General features: G+C 43.3%; 1 protein-coding gene across 1 annotated transcript in view; it reads right to left on the reverse strand.

Annotated features, from left to right (window-relative positions):
• polr1a (RNA polymerase I subunit A) overlaps positions 1-27,360 on the reverse strand; it is a 171,473-nt gene that overhangs the window by 127,300 nt on the left and 16,813 nt on the right. The window contains exons 5-13 of the mRNA XM_078553686.1: positions 25,130-25,215; positions 22,787-22,905; positions 20,961-21,047; positions 16,483-16,591; positions 16,057-16,231; positions 12,232-12,402; positions 10,978-11,100; positions 5,222-5,449; positions 3,564-3,818 (exon numbers count right to left, since the gene is read on the reverse strand). Coding sequence (XP_078409812.1) covers positions 3,564-3,818; positions 5,222-5,449; positions 10,978-11,100; positions 12,232-12,402; positions 16,057-16,231; positions 16,483-16,591; positions 20,961-21,047; positions 22,787-22,905; positions 25,130-25,215 — 1,353 coding nt within the window. The remainder of the gene's footprint in view (positions 1-3,563; positions 3,819-5,221; positions 5,450-10,977; positions 11,101-12,231; positions 12,403-16,056; positions 16,232-16,482; positions 16,592-20,960; positions 21,048-22,786; positions 22,906-25,129; positions 25,216-27,360) is intronic.

Here is a 27,360-nt window from a genome sequence, read left to right on the forward strand (position 1 = left end):
GCCATTGAACGTCAAGGGGCGATGGTTAGGTTCTCTCTTGTTGGAGATGGTCATTGCCTGACACTTGTGTGGCATGAATGTTACTTGGCACCTGTCAGCCCAAGCCTGGATATTGTCCAGGTCTTGCTGCATTTGGACATGGGCTGCTTCAGTACCTGAGGAGTCGCGAATGGTGCTGAACATTGTGCAATCATCAGCGAACATCCCCACTTCTGACCTTATGATGGAAGGGAGGTCATTGACGAAGCAGCTGCAGATGGTTGTAGGGGCTGGAGGGTGGTTACAGATAAAGGAAGGGTTGTATGAGCTGGAGGAGGATAGAGAGATTGGAAGGTTTATGGACGTTGGAAGAGATTAGAGTTTCGGGGCTGGACGAGGTTAGAGATAGGGAGGGCTGATGGAGGTTACAGAGATGGGGATGGTTGTAGGGGCTGGAGGAGGTTACACAGGTAGGGAGGGTTGTAGGGGCTAGAGGAGGTTACACAGGTAGGGAGGGGTGTAGGGGCTGGAGGAGATTACAGAGATAGGGAGGATTGTAGGGGGCTGGAGGAGGTTACAGAGATAGGGAGGGTTGTAGGGGCTGGAGGAGGTTACAGAGAGAGGGTTGTAGGGACTGGAGGAGGTTACAGAGATAGGGAGGGGTGTAGGGCTGGAGGAGGTTACACAGGTAGGGAGGGGTGTAGGGGCTGGAGGAGATTACAGAGATAGGGAGGGTTGTAGGGGGCTGGAGGAGGTTACAGAGATAGGGAGGGTTGTAGGGGCTGGAGGAGGTTAGAGAGAGGGTTGTAAGGACTGGAGGAGGTTACAGAGATAGGGAAGGGTGTAGGGCTGGAGGAGGTTACAGAGATAGGGAGGGTTGTAGGGGCTGGAGGAGGTTACAGAGATAGGGAGGGTCGTAGGGGGCTGGAGGAGGTTAAAGAGATAGGGAGGGTTGTAGGGACTGGAGGAGGTTACAGAGATTGGGAGGGGTTTAGGGGTTGGAGGAGGTTACAGAGATAGGGAGGGGTGTAGGGGCTGGAGGAGGTTACAGAGATATGGAGGGTTGTGCACAGTTGTGCACAGTTTTGGTCCCCTTACTTGAGGAAGGATGTAGTTGCATTAGAGGCGGTTCAGAGGAGGTTCACTAGATTGATTCCAGAGATGTGGGGCTTGTCTTATGAGGAGAGATTGAGCAGTTTAGGCCTATACTCGCTAGAGTTTAGAAGGATGTCTAATTGAGGTATATAAGCTGCTAAAGGGGATAGACAAAGTAGATGTGGAGCAGATGTTTCCCCTTGTGGGGCATTCTAGAATGAGAGGCCATAGTTTTAGGCCTCTTAAGGTGGTAGATTTAAATCAGAGATGAGGAGGAATTACTTTTCTCAAAGGGTCATGAATCTGTGGAATTCACTACCTCAGAGTGCAGTGGATGCCGGGACGCTGAATAAATTTAAGGAGGAGATAGACAGGTTTTTAATTAGTAACGGGTTGAAAGGCTATGGGGAGAGGGCAGGAAATTGGAGTTGAGGCCGAAATGAGATCAGCCATGATCGTAATGAATGGCGGGGCAGGCTCGAGGGGCTGAATTGCCTACTCCTGCTCCTAGGTCTTATGTTCTTATGGAGGAGGTTACAGAGATAGGGAGGGTTGTAGGGGCTGGAGGAGGTTACAGCGATGGGGAGGTTTGTAGGGGCTGGAGGAGGTTACAGGGATGGGGAGGGTTGTAGGGGCTGGAGGAGGTTACAGGGATGGGGAGGTTGTAGGGGGTGGAGGAGGTTAAAGAGATGGGAAAGGGAAAAGGTGTTTCAGGAAAGAATTCCTAAATACAGAGCCTTGATGGGTAAAGGGTCGGCCACTGCTGATGGACAGAGAGAAACCATGTGGTAATTTGATGGGGGCAGGGGCAGGGGGCATGGTGGAGTGGAAGATGTGGCTGCAGGAGGTGCAGATTTAGGATTGAGTAAGAGTATTGAGGGAACGTAAAGGATGCTGAGGTTTTTTTAAACAAGCGCTTTGGGAGCTAGAAAGCAGATGAAGGTCAACGAGGACAGGGATGAGAGGTAGTACAGGATAGGTTACAGATGGCAGAGCTCTGAATGTGCCTGGTGAGGTTGAGCTCAGGAGGCCAGTGAGGAAAGCGTTGACGAAATTGTGCCTGCAGAACATTTTCATCGTCAAGTTATCACCAGATAATGAAGCATTTCAGGAAAACTGCACCCAGTCGTTTAAAAAAAAATCATTTAACCAGCCAGTTGATCAGTGATAAAAGATGGGGTGGACAAGGTATTAGACGGGGGTTGGGGGGGGGGGGGAGGTGGTCAGTGGAGTAATTCCAGTGTAAAATATTACCACCTCAGGAAAGACTGGATTTAAAAAGCGAGGGGAAAAAAAAAAGAGCTGGGAAGTGTTTGAGGTAACATCAGGTAAAGCTGCAATCGGGCTCAAATGCATTGCCCCCCACACCCAGAGTTGTTATTGTTTGTTTTCAAGAAGGAATTAGATCTAGCTCTTGGGGCGAAAGGGGTCAAAGGGTATGGGGAGAAAGCGGGAGCAGGCTATTGAGTTGGATGGTCAGCCATGGTCATAATGAATGGCGGAGCAGGCTCGAAGGGCCGAATGGCCTACTCCTGCTCCTAGTTTCTATGTCTATGTTTCTATATTACAGCACAGAAGGAGGCCATTCAGCCTATTGTGTCTGTGCTGGCTCCCCAAATTCACCTAGTGCCATTCCCCCACCCAGTGTTGGACTGTATACTCATTCAAATTCATCACACAACCTTAACCAGAGTATATATACAGCAGTAACAATGCAGGGTCATGTTTTTATTGAGACACCCTGCTCATGATTTCTATATGAATGTCCCTTCACAATGATTTGCTCACACTTAAATACCATTGTGTCCTTTGATTGTTATATTTCATGCCTAATATCAGTAATTCAGTGTGAAGCAAAGATACTTTCAGGTGACAGTATAACCAATGAATTATAAACATAGATACATGCACACAACTAAAATATATTTCATCTTTTGCAATCCCTTCCAATTATCCCACTACCATGGTAAGCTGCCTTAATTAGCTCAGTACCATTTCGCAGAAGTGCCAGTGGTCAGATCGCCATATTTCAGGCCATAAGTGACACTGCTAAGTGTTTACTTTCACACGGTGTGTCATTTTCCATCTGTGGAGATGACTGTTCCCTGCATCCCTTCACAATCCCACGTTCAGCAAAAAGTTATTTTAACTCATCGTGCGCTGGTCCTAGTTCAGTGTGCTACAGGCTGTCCAGGGCATTGAGGTCCTCAGCTGGTATCTCCACACTCAGTAGAAAAAGCTGCCTATATTCTCCATTAGGACACATTAGGAATGGTCACTTGGGGCAGATACAGAAGGACTGCCAGCACGTATAAACTTATAGCCCAGGCCATGAATCACTGCCTCTGAGAATCAGTGATAAGATGCAAAAAAGAAAAAGGGAAGGATGGGGAGTTGTATGGTAATCACACTGAAAGATGTTACTTTTTCATTCTGAAGGAAAAGCAGGATAATTTTCCTGTCTTTATCTGCTGACTTTATGTACTTGCCTTGGGAACCAAATACTGTTCGTCAGTACTGGCAATCACATAGGCCTCTGCTCGGCCAAGTTCATTCTGTGGGAAGTGTGCGTTCATTTCATCACCATCAAAGTCAGCGTTGTAGGCTTTACAGTTCGCATAGTGAAGCCGGAGGACCTTCTCTCCTGGGAGGATCCGGGCCCGATGACCCTGTATGGAGGGCCTGTGCAAAGTTGGCTGGCGGTTCAGCAATAGAACATCTCCGTTCTTAATATGCCGGCACACCTTTCAAAGTTATATAAAATATTGTATCACTTCACTGTTTTATTAAGTTATATAGACACATTAGATTTAAGCACAACTGGCAGATACAGCTCTTGTCTTTGATGGTTCCAGGCCTTTGGGTCCATTCATGCTCTTGGCCTCACTATTTCGTATATTCCACATCCTCTCCATGGCTAAAGCTCAGTTTCCTCTTTCATACCAAATACCACATTCCTGCAGCTCTGCATAAAGCTCAGCTTTGAATACCCTGCCTTGCCTGGAGAGATTCTAACAGCCCCACAAATACCAGCACAGAATGGAAGAGAAAAAGCTCATCTGTCCAAATCTGTCCACGTTCCAAATGAATGCTAAGCAATGCGATGTGAGATCCCAGCAATGTAACAACCAGGGAGAGAGAGGAGAGGAAAAAAGAAACAAACCATCGAATGGTTACAGCACAGGAGGCCATTTGGCCCACTGGGCCGAATCTCGCTCTGAGCTTGGGAAAATCTGATATGCACATTGCGGATTGCAAGCTGTGCATTCAACCTATGTATGACTTCACATGCCCATTTTGTTTTTACACACTGGGATCGGGCTCAGGCTCACAGTGCAGTTTGCGAGCTGGCCTGGAGTTCATGAGGAGTGTGGATGGGCCAGTTAGAAGGCTGACCTCAGTTCCCCAACATACTATTCCAGCTCCCAACAATGTTCAAAGGCCCCTAAAACTCACCCCTGTGTGGAACACTTAAGTTCAGTCCACAAACATGAGCCCAAACTTCCACTCGCCTGTCATTTCAATTCTCCACTTTGCTCCCCCTCTGACCTTTCTGTCCTTGATCTGCTACAGTGTTCCCATGAAGCACAATGCAAGCTCAAGGAACAGCACCTCATCTTTCAACCTGAAACTCTACAGCCTTCTGAACTCAACATGGAGTTCAACAATTTGAGCTTATAACCCCTGCACCCTTTTGCTCTGTGTTTCTTTCCTGTTTGGTTTTTTTTCCTCCTGTTTCTCTCCTGGTTCCTTTACTTTGTGTTTGGATGACAGCTATCCTGCCATTCACACCTCCTCTAGATACTTCTTTTGTTTCTTTACTTGTCCCTAAACCAGTCCCTTTGGCCTCGCACCGTCAATTTGTCATTTCATTTCTCCTTCTCTCCATCCTGTCACAGATCTTCCCCTTTGTTCTTCCTCCCCCCATTCATTTGCTCAAAGCCCTTGACACTTCTATCTTTCCTCAGTTCTGAAGAAAGGTCATCGACCTGAAATGTTAACTAAATGTTTCCCTCTCCACACATGCTGCCAGACCTGCTGAATATTTCTAGCATTTTCTGTTTGATTACTAACTTATTTGTACTTTTATGCAAAAGGAATAATCCAAACATTTATCCAGCTTGAACTGCCAATGGCCTCAACTTACAATTTTCATCCCCATGTTCTGTTCTCCAGTACTAGGTGTTAGCAGTTGTTTGGCGATGGCCTCTCTCTGGGTTGGATTGGCGGCACTCAGAATAGTACAAGATCCATCTTCGTTGATTATCATTGAAGCCCCAGGATGTGTATTTGGCCCATTTAACACTGCTTGCCTCAGCTCCTGCACATTCCACGGTGTCACTGGCTGAGGATAGGTCAGCTTTGTAGCAAAAACCTTGTAATAAAAGTCAGTACTTTACTTAGTGGCTGAAAAATACAGACTCACACAGACAGGCGCACACACAGACAGGTGAACACGAACACACACACACAGGCACGCACGCCCACAGGCCCACACCCGCAGACACACCCATAGGCCCACGCCCGCAGACAAGTTCCCAACACTCCCATCGCCCACCCTGATCACGAACAGCAGCCCATATCAGACAAATGGTCCTAACTATCTGCCATCAGCATAGGCATTAATTACAAAGGAGCTGCTTAAAACAAATTGCGCACACACTGGCTTTCTCAAGCAATTCCATACGTAGCTGATTGAAGCTGATCAAAGTTTCTACATTCCCACTGTCTACTGTAGTTGGTAACAACGTGACAGCCAATAGAGACTTGGTGCAGCTTCAGTGAGCTGTTCACACTGTTAACAACCACGGGAGGCAAACGGAAAGTGGAGACTTTCGACAGCCTAATTCGAATGGTTTTAGCTTCCACTATGTAAATCATGTTAGCATGAACAGGGTGAGACCATACTTCATCTTAAACCTCTTCAGGATTTGGCATCGTCTTCAAAGCTTTCAGGCACTCAGCTGTGTTACAAGGACCTGTCCACGCATGAGCATCTACAGGCCTCGCAACCTAAACAGGAATAACATCTGGAATTGCAAATCTCTTCAATTTCTTTAAGGCGGTTACAACTTAAAATTGACATATTATGTTTACACACCCCGTCCAATGTGTTACTTTCTTGGGCTTCTTTGGCAAAGTTCTGTATTAAATACTTCTAACTTAGATATTGCTGAACAGACAGACATGTTGCTGAAGCTTTTCATCTTGCACTCATCAGGGCAAACACAAGGCAGCCAAATTTCATATGTAGTAATATATACTACAGGAGAAAAGGGTGCCGATTGGTTGGAAAGTTGACTCTGATTGGCTGAGGTGATGGAGAAAGCAACAAGGAACCCGATCAGAGTCGGCTTGCCAACCAATCAACACCCTTTTCTTGTTTGTTTGAAATTTGACATTCTTGTGTCTGTCTTGATGAGTGCAAGATGAAAAGCTTCATGAACATGTCTCTCTTTTTAGCAATATTCAAATTCTGTAGTAGCAAGCAGCTGTTCAAAATTAACTTTGTTTTTGAAGTGGAATCACCATAGTTTGGTAGGCAAATATGACAGCCAATATGCACACTGCAAGATCACACAAACAGCAGTGAGATAAAGGACCAGTTGAGTTCTTTTGCTGATGGCTCAACAGGTTGGTGCAGGAATGAATGTTGGCTAGGACGCTCCCTGCTTCTCATATCCACCGTTTACATCCACCTGTACAACCAGTTGAGGCTTCAGTTTAATATTGGGAAGCTATCAAGTCTAGCTCAACATGATCTGGGGAAATGACTCACTGGGCTTTTGTTGTTTCTAATTTATATGCAAGGTCTGCATATCAGGACTAAAGGTTCCCTTGCACTTTGCACTTTTTGCCCTTGTCCTTCGAGGCGGTGAGGTCGCAGGTTTGGGTGATACTGCTGAATAAGCATTGGTGAGGCCAGTGATGGAGGCAGCAAACAGTTAATCCAATGGATGGGTGCCAGTCAAGCTGGCTGCTTTGTCCTGGATGGTGTGGAGCCTCCTAAGTGTCGTTGGAACTGCGCTCATCCAGACAATTGGAGAGCATTCCATCACACTCCTGACTTGTGCCTTGCCGATGGTGGACAGGCTTTGAGGAGTCAGTTCTCACAGAATTCCCAGCCTCTGACCTACTCTTGGAGTCATTTATGTAGCTAATCCAGTTGAGCTTCTGGTAACTGGGGACCCCAGGAAAATGATAATGAGTATCTCAGTGATGATAATGCCTTTGAACGTCAAGGGGAGATGGTTAGATTCTTTCTTGTTGCCTGGCACTTGTGTGGCACAAATGTCACTTACCATTTATCAGCCTAAGCCTGAATGTTGTCCAGATCCTATTGCATATGGACACAGGCTGCTTCAATATCTAAGAAATTGCCAATCGATCTAAAATTTGTGCAATCATCATTGAACTTTTGACTTTATGATGGAGGGAAGGTGACTGATGAAGCAGCTGAAGATGGACGGGCCTAGGACACTATCCTGAGCACTTTTCATGCAGCGATGTCCTGGGACTGAGATAATTGGCTTCAAATAAGCATCACTATCTTCCTTTGTGCCAAGTATGCCTCATCCTCTGGAGAGTTTCCTTAAAGCTCCTTGTTGTTACAAATAATTGAATGCTGCCTTGATGTCACTTCTGGAATTCAGCTCCATGATTGGACCAGGACAGAAATGGGGCCTGGAGTGGTCCTAACAGAGCCCAAACTGAGCATCTAAGTGCAGGAATAAGTGCCACTTAATACTGTTGCCGACCCCTTCTGTTACTTTGCTGATGATTGAGAGTAGGTCGATGGGGTGGCAACTTCCCAGGTTAGATTTGTCCTCCTTTTTTTGTGGTCAGGGCAGAGCCAGGCCATTTATGTTGTAACTGTGCTGGAACAGTTTAGTTAAGGCATGGCTAGTTGTGGAGCACAGGACACCATTACTACAGCCAGCAAGGTGTCAGGGTCCACAGTCTTTGCTGTGTTCAGTGCACTCAGCCGTTTCTTGACGTCATGTGGGGCAAACTGAATTGACTGAAGAGTTCTATGAAGCATTGAGTTTTAAATAAAATAGTCCAAAATCGTTCTTCAAATTAAGATTGGAAGGCAGGACACGAAGATGCAAATTTAAACTAGCAAAATGCAAATTTCAGTGCTATTTGAAAGAATGTCTTCATTCCAAAAGCTTTAGATATTTGAGAATATTTCTGGGTTGCGGTAAGCAGAGAGACAAAGACCGTGGACTTTCAAAGTGCAGCTGGATGCTATTTGGAAGAGTCAGAGCACCAGAGTGCTAAGTTTCGATTAATAAATTCTTCACAATCTTCCATTTCTCACAACCGAGCAGGGTGGCAGAGCTCCCTCTAGTGGCATTTCAATTTAGTTTACATGTGTGGTATTTTGAGAGACTGGTTTACGGTGACAAAATGAAATCAAGATTTATCTTTTATAGATAGAATGTTTTTCCAGTATTTTCAGATCATGTTCCACACTTCTGTCTGTTTTCCAAGAAAACTGGAAACAAGCAATCTGGTTTGTGTAGCAGAGTTGCGCAGCGGAAGCCTGCTGGGCCCATAACCCAGAGGTTGATGGATCAAAACCATTCTCTGCTATTTACGTTTTTCATTAAAAGCAGAAAAAAAACCTTTGGCTTCTCCTCATAAATATATCTGATATTTCTTTACAGTACACAAATGTTCTGGGAGTAATTTGCGAGACACAGCAAAAATTCATCCCTAGGAAGAAGAAGCATACTAAAGGGAGGACGAGGCAATCATGGATGACAAGGGAAGTCAGGGACAGCATAAAAGCTAAAGAGAAAGCATACAAAGCGACGAAGAGCAGTGGGAAACCAGGGGTTTGGGAAGCCTGCAAAGACCAACAGAGGACAACTAAAAAAAGAAATAAGGAGGGAGAAGATTAAATATGAGGGTAAACTAGCCAGTAATATAAAAGAAGATTGCTAGAGTTTTTTAAGATATATAAAGGGTAAGAGAGAGGCAAAAGTGGACACTGGGCCGCTGGAAAATGACACTGGAGAAGTAGTAGTGGGGAACAAAGAAATGGCGGAGGAACTGAATAGGTACTTTGCGTCAGTCTTCACGGTGGAAGACACAAGTAACATCCCTAAAGTTAAAGAGTTGGGGGGGCAGAGGTGAGTATGGTGGCCATTACCGAGGAGAAGATGCTAGGAAAACTGAAAGGTCTGAAGGTGGATAAATCACCTGGACCAGATGGATTACACCCCAGAGTTCTGAAGGAGATAGCTGAAGAGATAGTGGAGGCGTTAGTGGTGATCTTTCAGGGATCACTGGAGTCAGGGAGTTCCCAGAACACTGGAAAATGGCTAATGTAACCCCCCTGTTTAAGAAGGAAGTGAGGCAAAAGACAGGAAATTACAGGCCGATTAGCCTGACCTCGGTCGTTGGTAAGATTTTAGAGTCCATTATTAAGGATGAGATTTCAGAATACTTGGAAGTGCATGGTAAAATAGGGCAAAGTCAGCATGGTTTCATCAAGGGGAGGTTATGCCTGACAAACCTGTTAGAATTCTTTGAGGAGGTAACAAGTAGGTTAGACAAAGGAGAGCCAATGGATGTTATCTAGTTGGACTTCCAGAAGGCCTTTGACAAGGTGCCGCAGAGGAGGCTGCTCAGTAAGATAAGAACCCATGGTGTTAGAGGCAAGGTACTAGTATGGATAGAAGATTGGCTGTCTGGCAGGAGGCAGAGAGTGGGGATAAGGGGGTCCTTCTCAGGATGGCGGCCGGTGACTAGTGGAGTTCCGCAGGGGTCAGTGTTGGGACCACAACTTTTCACTTTATACATTAATGATCTAGATGAAGGAACTGAGGGCAGCCTGGCTAAGTTTGCAGATGATACAAAGATAGGTGGAGGGACAGGTAGTATTGAGGAGGCAGGGAGGCTGCAGAAGGATTTGGACAGGTTAGGAGAATGGGCAAACAATTGGCAGATGGAATACAACGTGGGGAAGTGTGAGGTCATGCACTTTGGTAGGAAGAAGAGGCATAGACTATTTTCTAAATGGGGAGAGAATTCAGAAATCTGGAGTGCAAAGGGACTTAGGAGTCCTAGTCCAGGATTCTCTTAAGGTTAACTTGCAGGTTGAGTCGGTAGTTAGGAAGGCAAATGCAATGTTGGCATTTATTTTGAGAGGACTAGAATATAAAAGCAGGGATGTGCTGCTGAGGCTTTATAAGGCTCTGGTCAGACCACATTTAGAATATTGTTAGCAATTTTGGGCCCCGTATCTCAGGAAGGATGTGCTGGCCCTGGAGAGGGTCCAGAGGAGGTTCACGAGAACGATCCCAGGAATGAAAGGCTTAACATATGAGGAACGTTTGAGGACTCTGGGTCTATACTCGATGGAGTTTAGAAGGATGAGGGGGGGTCTGATTGAAACTTACAGAATACTGAAAGGACTGGATAGAGTGGACGTGGGGAAGATGTTTCCATTAGTAGGAGAGACTAGGACCTGAGGGCACAGCCTCAGAGTAAAGGGAAGACCTTTGAGAACAGAGATGAGGAGAAACTTCTTTAGCCAGAGATTGGTGAATCTATGGAATTCATTGCCACAGAAGGCTGTGGAGGCCAGGTCATTGAGTGTATTTAAGACCGAGATAGATAGGTTCTTGATTGGTAAGGGGATCAAAGGTTACGGGGCAAAGGCGAGAGAATGGGGTTGAGAAACTTATTAGCCATGATTGATTGGCAGAGCAGACTCGATGGGCCAAATGGCCTAATTTCTGCTCCTATGTATTATGGTCTTATAGTACTGGAAAATCCTAATCCATTCTTACCCCACACCTCTTAACCCACAAATAAACCTATCGTGCCATAAGATTATCTATCCTTGCTTATTTACTAGAACACATCTAAATAAATAAAGATTTTTACCATTGGGATACCAATCTCATTGGTATTAATGTACATGTCAGGGCAGATGACTGAACGGGCTGCATAATCCACACGTTTTCCCATCATGTGCTTGCGGAACAGACCGTCCTTCTTTTCCAGGATCTAAGTTTAAGAAAAGGGGAGATCTTTGGAGAAAGGATATCTCAGCACACGTTTGTTCACCCACGCAAAGATCTCGAAACACAAAATTTCATCCAATCCACCTGTCTACTCCGAAGGGAATATGAAATAAAATTGTAAATCCGTGAATTTGGTTTTACTTTGCTGCTAACCTCAGGACCATCTCTAATGAAGCTAGATATGGTTCCGGTGCCTCTGGTGCTCGATCCAACCGGCATTCTTTACACCGTTAAGCCTGGACCGTTAAGTTCAAACACTGCACAGGGAGACAGCCGACAGGATCCTGTCATTACCCACTGTCCATGGACACACACTAGCAATAAGGACCAGTGAATGTGCATGAAGGCGGCAGGCTACTTCTCCACTTCATTTCCCGGGGACTACTGGGGGATAACTGCAGCGCCCCATTGGTTGCTTCCCCAGCAAAGATCAGCTGACACAAACAGCTGGAGCCATCCTTGTTTATTTGACTTAAACGCAATGGCATCCAGCTTATTATTCAAGATGAGATTCCTAAGAACACCTAGGCTAGAATTTTACACTCCTGTTGTGCCAGGGACGAGACTGTAAAATGCAGCGTGCCATTCTAAACTCCATTGACTTCGGCGTGAACGTAAAATCCTGTCCCTAATTCTAAAAAAAAACAGACAGGGAGCACGTAATGCAGATTCACTTTACAAGGTATATCAAAGCTTTTTGTGTCGGATTACTCAGCATCTTAACAAAAATATTTCACATGAAACAGCACAAAGGGGTGTTAATCTTTGTCCAGGTACCTTCCTTTATTTAAAATACCGGCCATTACCATCTTAACTTTCGCCTGAAAGTGTCAACCATTTTATCTGCGCCAAATGGCTTGATAATAATCTTTATATTTCTTCGTGCTTTAATGGTAAATTTTAAAAGCTGCAACAGTGGCGTGTCCAGCTTTTGATAACCACAGTCACCAACATTAACAAACTACTGCAGCCTGAAGCAACACATCTGTTGGGGGAAGCTTTTGTAATTAAGTATTTTTTAAAAATCTAACGTCACATTTTGTACAAGCAACGCAATTAAAGGAGCAAGGTAGAGCAAGATAGAATGCAATCATCGCTTCAATTTCTAGCATACCTGACGGATGCCTGGAAACTTGTCCGTAATCAGTTTGTCCATATCGCTGTCAAAAACAATATTGACGTGGCTTTGAAGGTGTATCCAGGCATTGTACAGTTTGTCAGTCAGCGTCTGCCCAGGTATGCCAACTAAGAAGGCAAGGTCCATCCTGGCTGGCGTGTCTTCTGCCTGAAATTTCAGCAAACAATGTTTATTGTGAAGTCTGTACTTCTCTGGCGGAAGGTCATCAACCTGAAACATTAGCTCCCTCCACAGATGCTGCCAGATCTGCTGAATGTTTCCAGCATCATCTGTTTTAATTTCATATTTCCAGCATCTGCAGTTTTTTTTTTTGCTATCACACCATAATTTCTCTACTGTGCACACAAGCTTCTTTGTCTGTCAGCCTCTCCCTCACCTCATCCAAATGGCCATTCTTTGCGAGAGCCTTGATAGTGATGTTCAGACTGTGAGCAGTAAAACAGCAGACCCCGACTGTGACCCCACCTGACGGCCAAGCACACACTCTGCCATCAGACATCAGTGAATGCAGATCAGGGTCGAGAACACTGACCCATTTTCTGTTTCCTTGAGAAGCACTGAGGCCAACTGCAGCTAACTCCTGATTTGTTGTCTCCTCCAGCTGAGATCAGCTAGCTGCACCTACGCGCGACAGACAGCTGCGGCAACCTTTCATCACAACTGTCGGAAAGGATGCAAATGTATTCAGGGAGGTTTTCATCACTCTTTTGTAGATTTATTACCCAGAACAAACAGAAAATGTTCCCTCCTGGGGGGGTATGTGTGTGGCGTGCGGCGTGATGTGTGGTGTGTAGCATATGGTATGTGCGTTTGTGTGTGTGTGTCTGTCTCTCTCTCTCTCTCTCTCTCTCTGTGTCTCTCTGTGTGTGTCTGCATGAGAGAGAGTGGGACAGGCCAAATTAGGCAAAAAGATATCTCAAGTAACAGGAGCTAAAGCATTTTAAAGATGTTGATAAAGGTGAGCAGTAGATGTGATATACTTGGATTTCCAAAAAGCATTCAATAAGGTGCCAGGGTAAGGGCCCATGAGGCTGGATTTTACAGCCCCTGCCAGCAAGCACGTGACCTCACATCCCTTCCCTGACATTTCTCCCATTTTACAGTGGGCGGGGAAGACATCAGGCAGCCCCACCCGCCGTTAGGCCGATTGAGGCCTTACTAATGGCCAATTAAGTGTCTTATTCCACCACCACTACTATTTTACCCACAGGAGGGGGAGACCCATGCCAGGTGGCTAGCCCGCCAGCTTTTACAGTGCGGGCTGGTGTTGGGCAAGGGAGGGGCTGAACCTCCTTTGAGGGCTCTCTGTGCCTATCGGAAGCACCCAACCGTCGAAGGTCATAACTCCCCACCTCCCACCCTTAACCCTCTGTGGCCTCTCAAGCCCAGCACCACCCCCTCCCACAATCCCCCAACCACCGTAACTGGAGTCTGTAAGCCAGGCCCCACCGATACTTAGTTGGAGTCTGGCTCCGTAACCTCCTTTTATTCAGGGACTGTCTATAGTCCCAGCAGCGGTCACTGCTGAACTTGGTGCAGTTCAGACTACAGAGCTGCTGGCCAATCAGATTGGCCGGCACCTCTCCAAGGCATGACTTCTTCCCCAGATGGTGGCCAGAATTCGTGACCTTACGCAATTAACGCTGCTTCCAGTGTAAAATGGCTGTGGGGCAGTTGGTTTTTTGGTGGACGGATTCCCTACCGGCTTTTTAGTCTGGTGGGGTGGGGGAGGGGAAAATGGGTGACCGGGAATATGGCACTCTGTAAAATCCAGCACATAGAGTCCACAGTATCCCTACAGTGCAGAAGGAGGCCATTCAGCCCATCGAGTCTGCACTGGCTCTCTGGAAGAACATTCTACCTAGTCCCACCCCCCTGCTTTATCCCTGTAACCTTGCACATTATTTCTTTTTAGATGATAATCCAATTCCCTTTCGAATATCTCAATCAAACCTGCCTCCACCACCCTCAGGAAGTTTGTTCCAAACTCCAACCATCCTCTGGGTGAAAAATTTTTTCCTCACATCAATTACTCCTTTTGCCAATTATTTTGAATCTGTGCCCTCTAGTTCTTGATGTTCTCTTGAGTGGGAACAGTTTCCTCACTATTTACCCTGTCCATAACCCTCAGGATCTTGAATACCTCTATCAAGTCTCCTCTCACCCTTCTTTTCTCCAAGGAAAGCAGTCCCAACCTCTCCAATCTATCCTCATAGCTACAGTTCTTTATCTCTGGAACCATTCTTGTGAATATTCTCTGTACTCCATCCAATACCTTCACATCCTTCCTCAAGTATGGCGCCCAGGACTGGACACAGTACTCCAGATGAGGCCTAACTAGTGTCTTATACAAGTTCAACATGACCTCCTTACTCTTGTACTCAATGCTCCTATTAATAAAGCCTAAGATACTATATGCTTTATTAACTGCTGGAGGTAATATATTAGTATGTATGGAAGATTAATTAAAGAACAGGGATTGAGAGTAGGGACAAACAGGCATTTTAAAGTTCGTGACCTATAACTAGTGTAATGCTACCTTGGTTATTTACAATCTATATTAATCACTTAGAAAACGACACTGAGATTAATGTCTGCTGACAATACAAAGCTAGGTTGGAATATAAGTTGTGAGGACACAAAAAGGCTGCAAAGAGATGTAGATAGATTAAGTGAGTGGGAACAAGTTGGCAGATGCAGTAAAATATGGGCAAATGTGAGATTCACTTTGGTAATAGGAATAGAAAAGCAGAATTTTTTTTTAGAAGGTGTGAACCTTTTCAATGCTGATTTTCAGGAGACTGAAATGCAGGGTCAGCAAGCACTTAGGAAGGCAAACGGGAGTTGGCCTTTATTGCAAGGGGATTGGAGTACAAAAATCAAGAAGTCTTGCTGCAGTTGTACAGGGCTTTGGTGAGACCGCATATGAAATACTGTGTGCAGTTTTGGTTCCATATTTAAAGGATATACTTGCATTGGAAGTGGTACAGCAAAGGTTGGTCCCTGAGTTGAGAGGGTTACCCTATGAGGAGAGATTGAGTAAATTGGGTCTATTGTCTCTGGAGTTTAGAAGAACTAGGGCTGATCTCATTGAAGCATACAAGGTCCTGAAAGGGACTTGACAGGGTAGACACTGAGGAGGTTGTTCTCACCTGACTGGGGAATCTAGGGCATGGAGGCACAGACTCAGGATCAAGGGATGATCATTCAGGACTGAGGTGAGGAGAATGGTTGTGAACCTTTGGAACTGTCTACCCCAATGGGTTGTGGATGCACCATTGTTGAGCATCTTCAAGACTGAGATAGACAAATTTTTGATCCCTTAGGGAATCAACAGATATGGAGAGAGGGTGGGAAAGTACCCATGATCATAGTGAATGGCAGAACAGGCTTGTGGGGTCACGTGACCAACTCCTGTTCCAATTCTTATTTTATGTGTAGAAACACAATATATTTGTAATGAGGTTACCATTTGAACTCAGCATCAGACTTGATACTGCTGACAGCCTTAAAAGAAAAAGGGTGACATGTCAAACATCCAACAATACCAATGTCAACAATAGCTAACTCCAGCTATCAAAAAGTTAGGATCTCGTGTGTGGATTTGACACATTGGGCCACAAGTCCTGTTATACACAAGTCACGGTACTGTTCTACCAGTGCACAGTGTAAAGTCGTACAGCTGTAGTTAAAATGGACTTAGTAACCAATCCCTAGTTTTCAAAGCAGCCCGCTTGATTGCCAATTAATACCACTCCTCCATTTATTTAGACAAACTTAAAAAATAGTCTGCATTCTTACAACTGGTGTCTTTAATATCTCCTCAGTCTGAATGGACTGCACTGTCTTGATCTGCTCCTGTGCCATTAAAGCCAGGAGCTTGTGCATCACTTGAACATCTTTCATCACTGCTTGTAGATTAACCGTTTGACCATTGGTGAACATCTGGTCTCCAAGCCGATTAATTGGACGAAACCTACGAATTGCAAAAAAGAAGGAATAATGCTACATAGGAACTTAAAAGAATGCTGAAAATCTTTTGTGACATTTTATACTGAGAGCAAAAGAAAGGTTTCTCTTCGTCACTAAAACTAACTTCAAAAGTTACAAACAGCTCTGTGGGCATGCAGCTATTTTTTTATATATGAAAATAGTTAAATTAAGTTACCACTTTAAGATATTATAACCAAATTGGCAGGTCAAATTGTCCCTTTGAAGCAGTCTTACCTGGAAGGAGGTACGACAATAACATCGAGGAAAAACATGTCCAGGTTCCAGCTGGTCTTTGTATTTTGGTGTATTCTCAAGCTAGGAAATAGATATTTCAGGAAGAAACCTAATAGAAATAATGGATTGGTTTTAATGAAGGATATATGAATATTTTGCATATACCATTGTTTCCCTGGGCTTTCTTGGTATGAGCATCAGAAACTGTCAAAGGATTTTCAGTAAAATTGCTTTCGAATTTCTAAAGTCACACTTCAATTTCAGTGTTATGTCTATTAACAGTCCACCTGCCTTGTTTGGGCAACATTACAGATTAGTGCATTAGCTTTAAAGGTGCAAGTTTGAATCCAGTTCAAACTAATGATATGAATGTCTCCTTTCTACACTTGCTCCAAGAGCTCTGCCTGAGCTGAATCTGATCATACCAATCCAGTTCATGGTGCACATGCATACTGCAAACACTAATTTGGGGGGAGATAGTGGTAACATCATTGGACTAACAACTTAGAGGCCCAGGCTCTGGGGACACAGGTTCAAATCCCACCACGGCAGCTGGTGGCATTTAAATTCAGTTAATTTTTTTAAAATCTGGAATTGAAAAGCTAATCACAGAATTGTTAAAACACAGGAGGCCATTTGGCCGATTGTGTCCACACCGGTTCTCGTGAATGAGCAATTCGCCTAGTGCCATTCCCCCGCCTTCTCCCTGTAACCCTGCAAATTCTTCCATTTCAGATAAGTATAATTCCCTTTTGAACGCTTCAATTGACCTGCCTCCACCACAGTCTCATGCAGAGCATTCCGAACTCTAACCAACTGCTGCGTAAAAAAGTTTCTCCTCATATCAATTATGCTTCTTTTACCAATTACTTTAATTCTGTGCCCTCTCGTTCTTGATCCTCTCATGAGAGGGTACAGTGTCCCCCATCTACTCTGTCCAGGCCCCTCATGATTTTGAATACCTCCTTCAAATCTCCTCTTAAACCTCTTTTCTGAGGAAAACAGTTCTAACTTCTCCAATCTATCTTCGTAACTGAAGTCCCTCATCCCTGGAACCATCCTCGTGAATCTTTTCTATAACCTCCCTAACGCTTTCACATCTTTCCTAAAGTATGACGCGCAGAAATGGATGCAATAATCTAACTGAGGCTGAACTAGTGACTTCGACAAATTCACCATAACCTCCTCACTCTCATACTCTATGCTTCTATTAATATATGCTTTATTAACCAGTTTCTCAACCTGTCTTACAAACTTCAATGATTTATGAATTCATAAATCATTATGTATACGCCCAGGTCCCTCTGTTCCACCATGCCTTTTCAAGTTGTCCCCTTTATTTTATATTGTTTCCCCATGTTCTTCCTACCAAAATGAATCACTTCACGCTTTTCTGCATTGAACTTCATCTGCCATCTGTACGACCATTCCACCAACCTGTTTATGTCCATTTGAAGTCCTACACCATCTTCCTCATAGTTCATAACACTATCATTTTGTATCATCCGCAAAGTCTTAAAATTGTGCCAGCACACCAAAGTCTAGGTCACACCCCCAGTAACAGTGACCATGAACCTGTCATCGATTGATGTAAAAACCCAACTGGTTCACTAATGCCCTTTAGGGAAGGAAATCTGCCATCCTTCTTCAGAGCTGAGCTTCTTCAGTTCTGAAGAAGAATCATACAGACTCAAAACGTTAACTCTGTCTTTCTCTCCACAGGTACAGGTGCTGAGTTTTTCCAGCATTTTCTGTTTTTGTTTCAGATTTCTAGCATCCGCAGTATTTTGCTTTAATCTGCCATCCTTACCTGGTCTGGCCCACATGTGACTCCAGATCCACAGCAATGTGGTTATCTCTTAACTGCCCTCTGAAATGGTGTGGCAAGCCACTCTGTTCAAGGGCGATTAGGGATGGGCAACAAACAATCTGCCAGTGACACCCACATCTCACGAAAGAATTTTTTAAAAATTAGGAATTTCAGACCACGAGGATTGTTGGTTGGGAAGTAGGTGAATTTCAATGGCATTGGAGGACACATTGTAAGGACAGTCCAGAGGAAGCTACACACTTAACCCACCTTGAGCCATCCCTGGCTTTGGTGCACTTTACACTACAATGAGTGCAAAGTGTTCAACTCCTCAAACATGGATATTACCGGCCTTGAAGCGCATAAAGTAAAATTTACCACCAGAGGACTAATCAGAAACATTTCACTTTAATCAGTGCCACGCAGTGCAAGGCAAACGTTTGTTTTGCTGAAAACCATGTACATAAATGTGCAATTTGACTGCAAAGAAATTACACAATTTTTGGTTTTGGCTCTCTACATGCAATGTCTCTCTCCTGACTTCTTCCAGTCTTCCTTAGCTCTTCCCCAGGACTAATAAACTCTGGAGTTTAGAAGAATGAGGGCCTCTCATTGAAAGGTATAAAATTCTTAGAAGACTTAGGGGCACAGACTTGATGCAGTAGCCATCAATTGGCTGCTTCCCCTGGCTGGAGAGTTAAGAACTAGGAGCTATAGTCTCAAAGTTAAGAGGTTGGCCATTCAAAACTGAGATGAGAAGGAATTTCTTCATTCAGAGGCAATGTTCCCACTAGGCTGTAAGCATGCACAACTGCCTGGAAGGTACCAGGCAAGCTTTGACCCATGTTCAATATAACAATTTAAAGGGACAATGCATTGAAAAAACTGACACACACAACAATGAAATTTTAAAGGGAGCATTGCTCAGAAGATCGCGAATCTTTGGAATTCTCTACTTGTTACGAAAGTGTAATAATTTTCATAATATTATTCTGGTTTATTGTAAGGTAGGTTTATGGGTATGCGTGTAGATGGTTCTGTCTGTGTGATTTAATTACCCTTGGAGTCAAGTAGACTGCAAGCTTGAAATTATCAAAAGAAGCTAGGTGTAGAAATGTACTTGAAATGCTAATGAGTAAACATGGATGCTGCTTTAGCACGTAAAGTGTGAAGGGAATAGGCATTTTTAGATAAGTGAAGGGAATTTTCGGATTTCAAAGGGATGTTAGTCTGTTTACAACTAGCCAGATAAGCAAGACCAAGGAGTGTGTTTATTTTTCCCAAAGGTTACTGACAATATTGGCAAATTTTTATATTATTGAAAGGGTACAGTTCCAAAGAACAATGGAATTTACATATTAAAGAAAGGGAAACATATATAAAGGAGAATGAAAGGCAATGGTGAGGGCCATGTAAGATCTAATAGGAGTGTGAGAAACAGCCTTGAAGAAGCCTCCAGCCATTTGTGCATAAGTCTGTTGTATCCAGTAACTAAAGTTGGAGAAAGCCATTTGGAATTCCACTGTCAAGTGGGTACTGTGTTAACTTGCTTTTTTTTTAAATCTAAAATCTATTTAGAATTGTTACCTTAAAGACGATGTGTAATTAGGAGTCGGGTTAATTAGGAATTTTAGGATTTGTTATAGTGTTAAGTAACTGTAGTCTTATGTATGTGCTTGAAATCTTTTATTTTGTTAATAAACATTTTAATTTCATTTTTTAAATCGCTGGACTCATTACTTCTGAATTCAGTGCACATATCTTTTCATAATAAATACAAATTGCAAAACCGTTGTGATAGAGTGGCCAAGTTTCTCTTGTGAATTTGATCCTCCTGGCGCACATCATCTGCCATGTCGTAACATACCCCAGAGAGTTGTGAACGCTCAGTGATTGAGCATGTCCAAGATTGAGATCAGCAGACAGTTGGCCACTGAGGGAATCAAGAGGTATGATGATAGGTTTGGAAAATGGAGTTGGTGCAAAAGGTCAGCCATGAGTGGCTGAGCAGGCTCCTATCATCTACTCCTGCTCCTGTGCTTAAGTGCACTCTCTGCCACCTCCTCATTAGTTTTGCGCACTGCCTTGTTCATCTCTCCAGGTGAGGTAGGGTCAGAAGTTCTGCTACACCCTGCTTCAAATCAGCCAATAGAGTGATACTGAGCCAGGTCAATGTTACCACACTTAAAATACAGACTGAAAAAGCCCTCAGCTGAAGACCAGCACCATTAATATTCTAATTAAATAATCAAAGCTATAACTGTACATGGGTTAAATGAAAATGCGATACGCATGATTAACAATGCAACCAACCAAGTGGTGCTCACTAGTCGTGGAAGACTTCAAGTGGACAATGCATGACCTCAAGCTGTAAATGGATATAAGGCCAAGGTATCTGTAAAATGAGGAGTTCTGCTATGGATTGCTGGCCTTACCTCTTCTCCTCAGCACTGAATAACTATTATTTCTATTCATAAAGGGAAGGATGTAAACACTAAACATCTGAAAATGCATTGCAGGCATGTCAGCATTCATAAAGAGAAATTCATCTTTACTCTTCAACCAGAATTGTCCACCTTCAGCATCTTCGCGAAGGATTCTTTATACAAAATGCAATTCTCTCTACCTCCCTCCCTGACTCTCATTAGTTCCCCCTAAATGCACTCACCATCATTTTTCCATAATTCCAGCATGTGGTCCTTGGCAGTAGAGGGAGTCAGAAATCCTCGTTTTCCAAATAGAGAATCATCTAGGCCTTGTCAAAAGATACAAAAAGAATAATAAATGTTTGCCCACAAGTGCATGACAGAGGAAAAAAAAGTAACAGCTTGCATTTATGTAGCACAGTGTCAGTATGTTGCAAATCACTTCACAGTTAATGAATTACTTCTGAAATGTACTTACTGTTCTGTAGGCAAACATGACAAATATGTACATAGCAAGGTCCCACAAACAGCAATGTGATAAATGACCTGTTAATCCACTCTTACCTATTCGATCATAGCCAGCGCATCACCAGCAATGGCTTCTCTTTCTCCTTTTAAAATCCCTTTTCAACCTCACCACTACATATCTCTGCAACTTTTCAAGCCATATAACACTCCTGCCACCCACTCATCCTGAACTCTCCAGTCCTCTGACCTCTTATGAATCTCCCCCTACTTTCACCCCCACCATTGGCTGCATTACCTTCAGCCTCCTACGTTCCACATTTTGGAATTCCATCCCTGAATCCCTTTACTGCTCCACCTCTCCTTGCACAAAGCTTTGGGATCACATTTCCTAACATCTCGTTTTTTGTCTCACAGTCCCATTTTTCAGATGACACCTTTGGGAAGTGCCTTGGGATGGTACAATATAAATTCCGATTGCTGATGATGTTGATCTATTTCAGTGGTGTTGATTGCAGGATAGATGTTGGCCAAGAGAGCTCCCCGCTAGTCTTCAACAACATGCCATTGACTCTTTCACATTCATGCTATCAGATAAATGGGGCCTCAATTTAACATCTACAACCACACGTGCCAATATAGCAATCCACCAGTATTGCAATTAAGAGTGGGACTTGAACTTAACCTTCTGACTCAAAAGCTGGAAGTATCACAAGCAAACTAAAGAATGACAACAAAAAGGAATAGAACAAATTTTCTTCGCTGTTGCTGGGTCAAAATCCTGGCACTCCCTCCCTAACAGCGCTGTGGGTGTACCTACACCATATGGACTACAGTGGTTAAAGGAGGCAGCTCACCACCACCTTCTCAAGGGCAGTTAGGGATGGGCCATAAATGCTGGCCTATCAAGTAATGCCCACACCCCATGAATGAATGATTAAAAAAAAACAAAATAAAATGGTTCCCCCATCTTCCACTTTGCTATTGTAGGAGAAATATTCAAATAGATAATGCTAAGTATTTTAATGCTAATAAAGGACCTGATTAGTAAAAGACTGAAAAGCAGAAGAGAAAAAGTGCCAGTCATTTAAGTTACAATCAAAGTATCAAGTCCACATCAGCAAAATGGTCTCAGGTGCACAATGAGAAAGCATAACTCTGGAATAAATAACTCTGGAGAAAATGCTGGAAATACTCAGCAAGTCTGGCAGCATCTGTGCAGAGAGAAACAAAGCTAATGTTTCGGGTCAGAACTGAGTGTTTCCAGCATTTTCTGATTTTATTTCAGGTTTCCAGCATCTGCAGTATTTTGCTTTAATGTAACCCCGGAGTTAGGTCGAGAATCCGACTACCAACATGTTCAAGTTAAAGTACGTCTAGCAGATTGTCTCAGTATTGGCGATTCATACTGGTTGTAGCGCACTACTGGTGCAGTAAAATCCACCTTGGAGCAGTGTATCTACACTGTTTCTTAATGGGTCTTCTGAAACCTTTATTAATTTATCTATGATATCATTTAACATTACCAGGGACCACTGCTCCCATCCACTCTCACCATCTGTGGGAGATGTGGTGCACAGGTTAAGTTTTAGTGCAGACTTACCTCCACTGTCTTTCACAGCCTCATCTGTATTTTCTTTGCCTTTGGCTTTCAGAGCAGCTGTGGGATACGTCACTATTAGTTTGCTGTTGTGTTCCTTCCGCACAACTGATCTGCCAGCTCTACAGAGAAAATAAACAAGATTTTTCATGAATTGCAGAATTTTATTATCACCTCATTGTACTCAGCAAACATAATCAATAGTACATTTGGTGAGTGCAGTTAAATGTTTTTGAAGGTTAAATGGAAGCAAACAACGGATTGCTTCAGATCACTAATTTTACTCTGCATTTTTTTTACCACTAATATGAATTTGAAAAAGGTACAATTCACCCTACTTTTCTGTCTATTTCACTCTTTACAGTTCTCCCTGGGCTACATATCTCCTGCTTCCAAGAGCACAGTACATTTCACCTTGCACAATTGTGTCCTGGAATTAAATCGTCATTGCAAGATGACTGGCTTCTCATTAACAGCACAGATGTGACCACAAACTGAAACCTATATCCTCCCCCTGCTAAACTCTGGCTCCTTACATCAACGCACTGTACCAACAGACAGGCACAAACACACACAAACATAAACACACACACACACACAAGACGCATCTACAAGATGCATTGCAGCATCTCACCAAGACTCCTTCAACAGCACCTTACAAACTTGCGACCTCTACCACCTAGGACAATGGCAGCAGATACATGGGACCACCACCACCTGGAAGTTCCCCTCCAAGTCACTCACCATCCCGACTTGGAACTATATTGGTGTCCCTTAACTGTCACTCTGTCACTGGGTCAAAACCCTGGAACTCCCTCCCTAACAGCACTGTGTGTACCTACACCACACGGACTGCAGCGGTTCAAGAACTCACCATCACCTTCTCAAGGGGAACTAGGAATGGGCAATAAATGCTGGCCCAGCCAGCAACGTCCACATCCCACAAAAGAATTTTTAAAAAGAGTACAGGACCACTTAGCTAAGAGCTAAATTACAGAACAATATTGACTTAGTCGGAAGGGCTTTTTCTCTCCCTCTTGAATCAGCTTTCTTTATTGCTATGTCTCCAAGATGAACACTTTTCTACATACCTCTAAGTACCCTGCATTCTCCTATTTTCTGAAACCTTCTGATATTTGTCTGCCCACCATCTGTTCCTAGGTCCCTCCTTACACCTTCACTGTGCTTCTACCATTCCCCTCCCATTACCATTCCCAACATCCCTATCCTGTCCACTCTATATCTTCAAAATTGGCATGCTACCTACAACAGCTGCAAGGCTTCCCCATGCACTTAGACACACCCTCCTGTCGCACATCTCCATAATACTCTCTCCATGAATGCAAGGTTCTTCCTCAATCATTCCTTTGAAATCCCCAACTTCAGCTCAGTTACACACTGCATGAACAAACTTAAACACTGAAATTAGGAGCATACATCTTTTTTTAAAGGAATGAACACCTTATTACTTTCTGCTTTGAGTTAAATTTCTACAATTAAATTACTCCTAACAAACTTAGTTAGTTAGTAGTAACCACTGGGCTCATGGATTGCTGAATTAAGGCAGATTGCAATCCAGCAAAGACATAAATAACGGCAGGGCCATGAGATTAAAATTATTTCCCATCAGTTCCCAGTGACTAGGTCATAAAATAGACAAAGATGCAAGATTTAATTCTCTACTTTGCGCTAAACTATATGACCTCAGGTGGAGCAACAGAAGGGCTGCAATAATTGACCTTGGCAAAGCCAAGCATCAGCATCACACCTACTGTTGGTTGCAGCACGTTGTGCTTTTGATCACAGGGCTGCTTCTCGCTTCTACGAGATGACACAATTCTCTTCACACATTGATCCTTGATGAGGTTGAGATCTCTCTCTATTGGCAGCAGCTGACATGCTGGCTGATGTAGTAGCAGATCCTAACTACCTAGTTTCCATGTAATAGCTCACCAAGCTTCTTTTTCACTTGCCCCCATGTCTTATTTCTTCATTAATTATGATTCAATTATACCCTCATTTTAATGGGTAGATTGAAGGAATGAGATTCCTCATTATTATATCTCCTGCTCTGCTGTTTGACTGTCTCTGGTGACCCTTAATGACACCTTTATAGCTAGCGCCAAGAACATAATGTTGACTAGAAGGAAAACATGAGGAAATTTGTCTGTCCCCCAAAAAGAAATCATTGCATTTACTCATTTAGTCATTAATCACCTTCAGTGCATCCTAACAGAAATTTAGAGAGCATGAGCAAAGAACTGCATTTTAATTGACAGTTACCTCATGCTTTTATTCCAATGAACAAAATAATAACACCCCACATTATGGAGATAAGTCACTTACTTGCAATTTGGACACTTTTTTGATTTCATGTAGTTTTTCCAAAAATTTCCTATTAATTTATCCTTGCAGTCACTCACATTTTTCACCTTGTAACAAAACAGAACCATAAATATATAGGGTTAATATGTTAAAAAAACTTGAATACACTTATTACCAAGTCAGTGTCTTTTTAAACATTTGCTGGCTTTATTATTTTTCTGCAGTTTTCTTCATTTCACCCCTTTCGTTTCCCAAAATGCCATCTGTCGATGTCAGGCAAGAATAGAATTTCTGCCATGTTCAAATAGCCTGATGGCATCCACAGTCTAAATTCACAGAACGAAACAGTCACTTGAACAAAGTACTATGGGACGCAACCACCTACAGAAAAATATAAAAACCACCCACTTATAATGCAGCTTTACTGTAGTGAAACCTCCCAGGAGGATAGGAATAATACGCACTAGCAGGAGTTGAACGCAGGAGGAAGGTGATTGAAAAGGTGGGTTTGGAGAAGGCACTTAAAAGCAAGGAGGGTTGTAGTAAAGGTTTAGGAAAAGCATTCATGAGAGCTTTACCACTGTTGATGGTGTGGAGAGTAGGGGTGTGGAGAGTAGGGTTAGAGTTTGGGGGGAAATAAACAATCTGTAGACAGGGAGCAATCTGTGGTGTAGAGCTAGAGGAGGTTGACTAACAAGAGTTAGTACCTTCAGGAACAATAAGGAAAAATTAAAAAAATGTTCCCAATGTACCAATGGAACAAAGCTCAGAACGAGAGATCACAAAAACAGAACAGACTAAATTGATTACTGAATCACTGAATTACAACAAGATACTTACCAGTTCTTGGAGGCCATTGAAAACTCATAAAATAATGACACAGAGAACAATACAACACAACAGTTTTGGGCATAATACTCAGAATCTTCAATCATCATTTCTTCCCATTGAAGTTTCTGATTTAGACTGGGTTTGTACAGGGAAATACGCCAGCTAAGTCATGGAGCACTCTCCATTGCAAAAGAGAAAGAGCTATAGAGTGAGTGAAACAACTGCATGCTCGTACACCATTTAAGCTCCAATTATTGTCCAGCTCTGACAATAACTGACTAAGGGAGTGGAGTAGAAATTACAAAGTAAACGGGAAGAAAAGCAAGGAAGAAACCTTGCTTTTAAAAAATCTGCATTCATGACCTTTCATGACGTCCCACAGGGCTTTACAGCCAATGAAATGTTTTTATTTAATGAAGTGTAATCACTGTTTTAATGTAGGAAGATGCGGCCCTGCAACCAGTTTATGCACAGCAAAATCTCATTAACAGCGATGAGATAAATGGCAAGATAATCTACTTTTCCCGAGATATCAGAACTCTCCTGCTCTTCTTCACATCGTGCCACGTAATCTCACACATCGACCTGAGGGTATCTGAAAGATGGCACCTTTGACAGTGCAGCATTCCCTTTGTACTGCACTAAAGGGTCCGTCTAAATCATGGGGTTAACTCCCTGGAGCACGGCTTGAACTCACAACCTTCTGACTCAAAGGCAAGACTGATATCTTTCACCTGTTTGCCTCTTCTGCTAATCTTCTGTTAATGTTTTCCTGATGTTTTATTTTACAGTCTTCTTTGTTGGCCTAGCTCTCTAGTTTTTTTTTAGCAATTGCAAACTTCAAAATTGTGCTTCCCATGCCCATGTTAAATATCTGTAGATATGATTCACAATAGTGGATTGAGTACTTGCACCACCAATTCCCTTCCAGCCCTTCTCCAATGTGAGAAACAGCAGGCTTTTTCTCTTTTTCATGGGATGTCGGCATTGCTGACAAGGCCAGCATTTGTTACCCATCCCTAAGTGCCCTTGAACTGAGTGGCTTGCTAGACCATTTCAGAGGGAAGTTAAGAGTCAACCACATTGCTATGGGTTTGGAGTCACAAGTAGGCCAAACCAGGTATGGGTTTCCAGATTTCCTTCCTGAAAGGACATTAGTGAACCAGATGGGTTTCTACAACAATTAATGTCGATGACAACGATAGTTGTCATGGCCACAATCACTGAGACCAGCTTTCAATTCCAGATTAATTAATTGAATTTAAATTCCACCAGCCGCCATGGTGGGATTGAAACCCATGTCCTCAGAGCATTAACCTGGGCCTCTGGATTACTAGTCCAGTGACATTACCACCATGCTACTGTCTCCCCTTGACTCTTTGCTTCTTACCTAACTTTCTATTCAGGGTGCTTCATTTTCT

This window comes from Cetorhinus maximus, chromosome 1 (assembly GCF_964194155.1).
Source record: "Cetorhinus maximus chromosome 1, sCetMax3.hap1.1, whole genome shotgun sequence".
Lineage (NCBI taxonomy): Eukaryota > Metazoa > Chordata > Chondrichthyes > Lamniformes > Cetorhinidae > Cetorhinus > Cetorhinus maximus.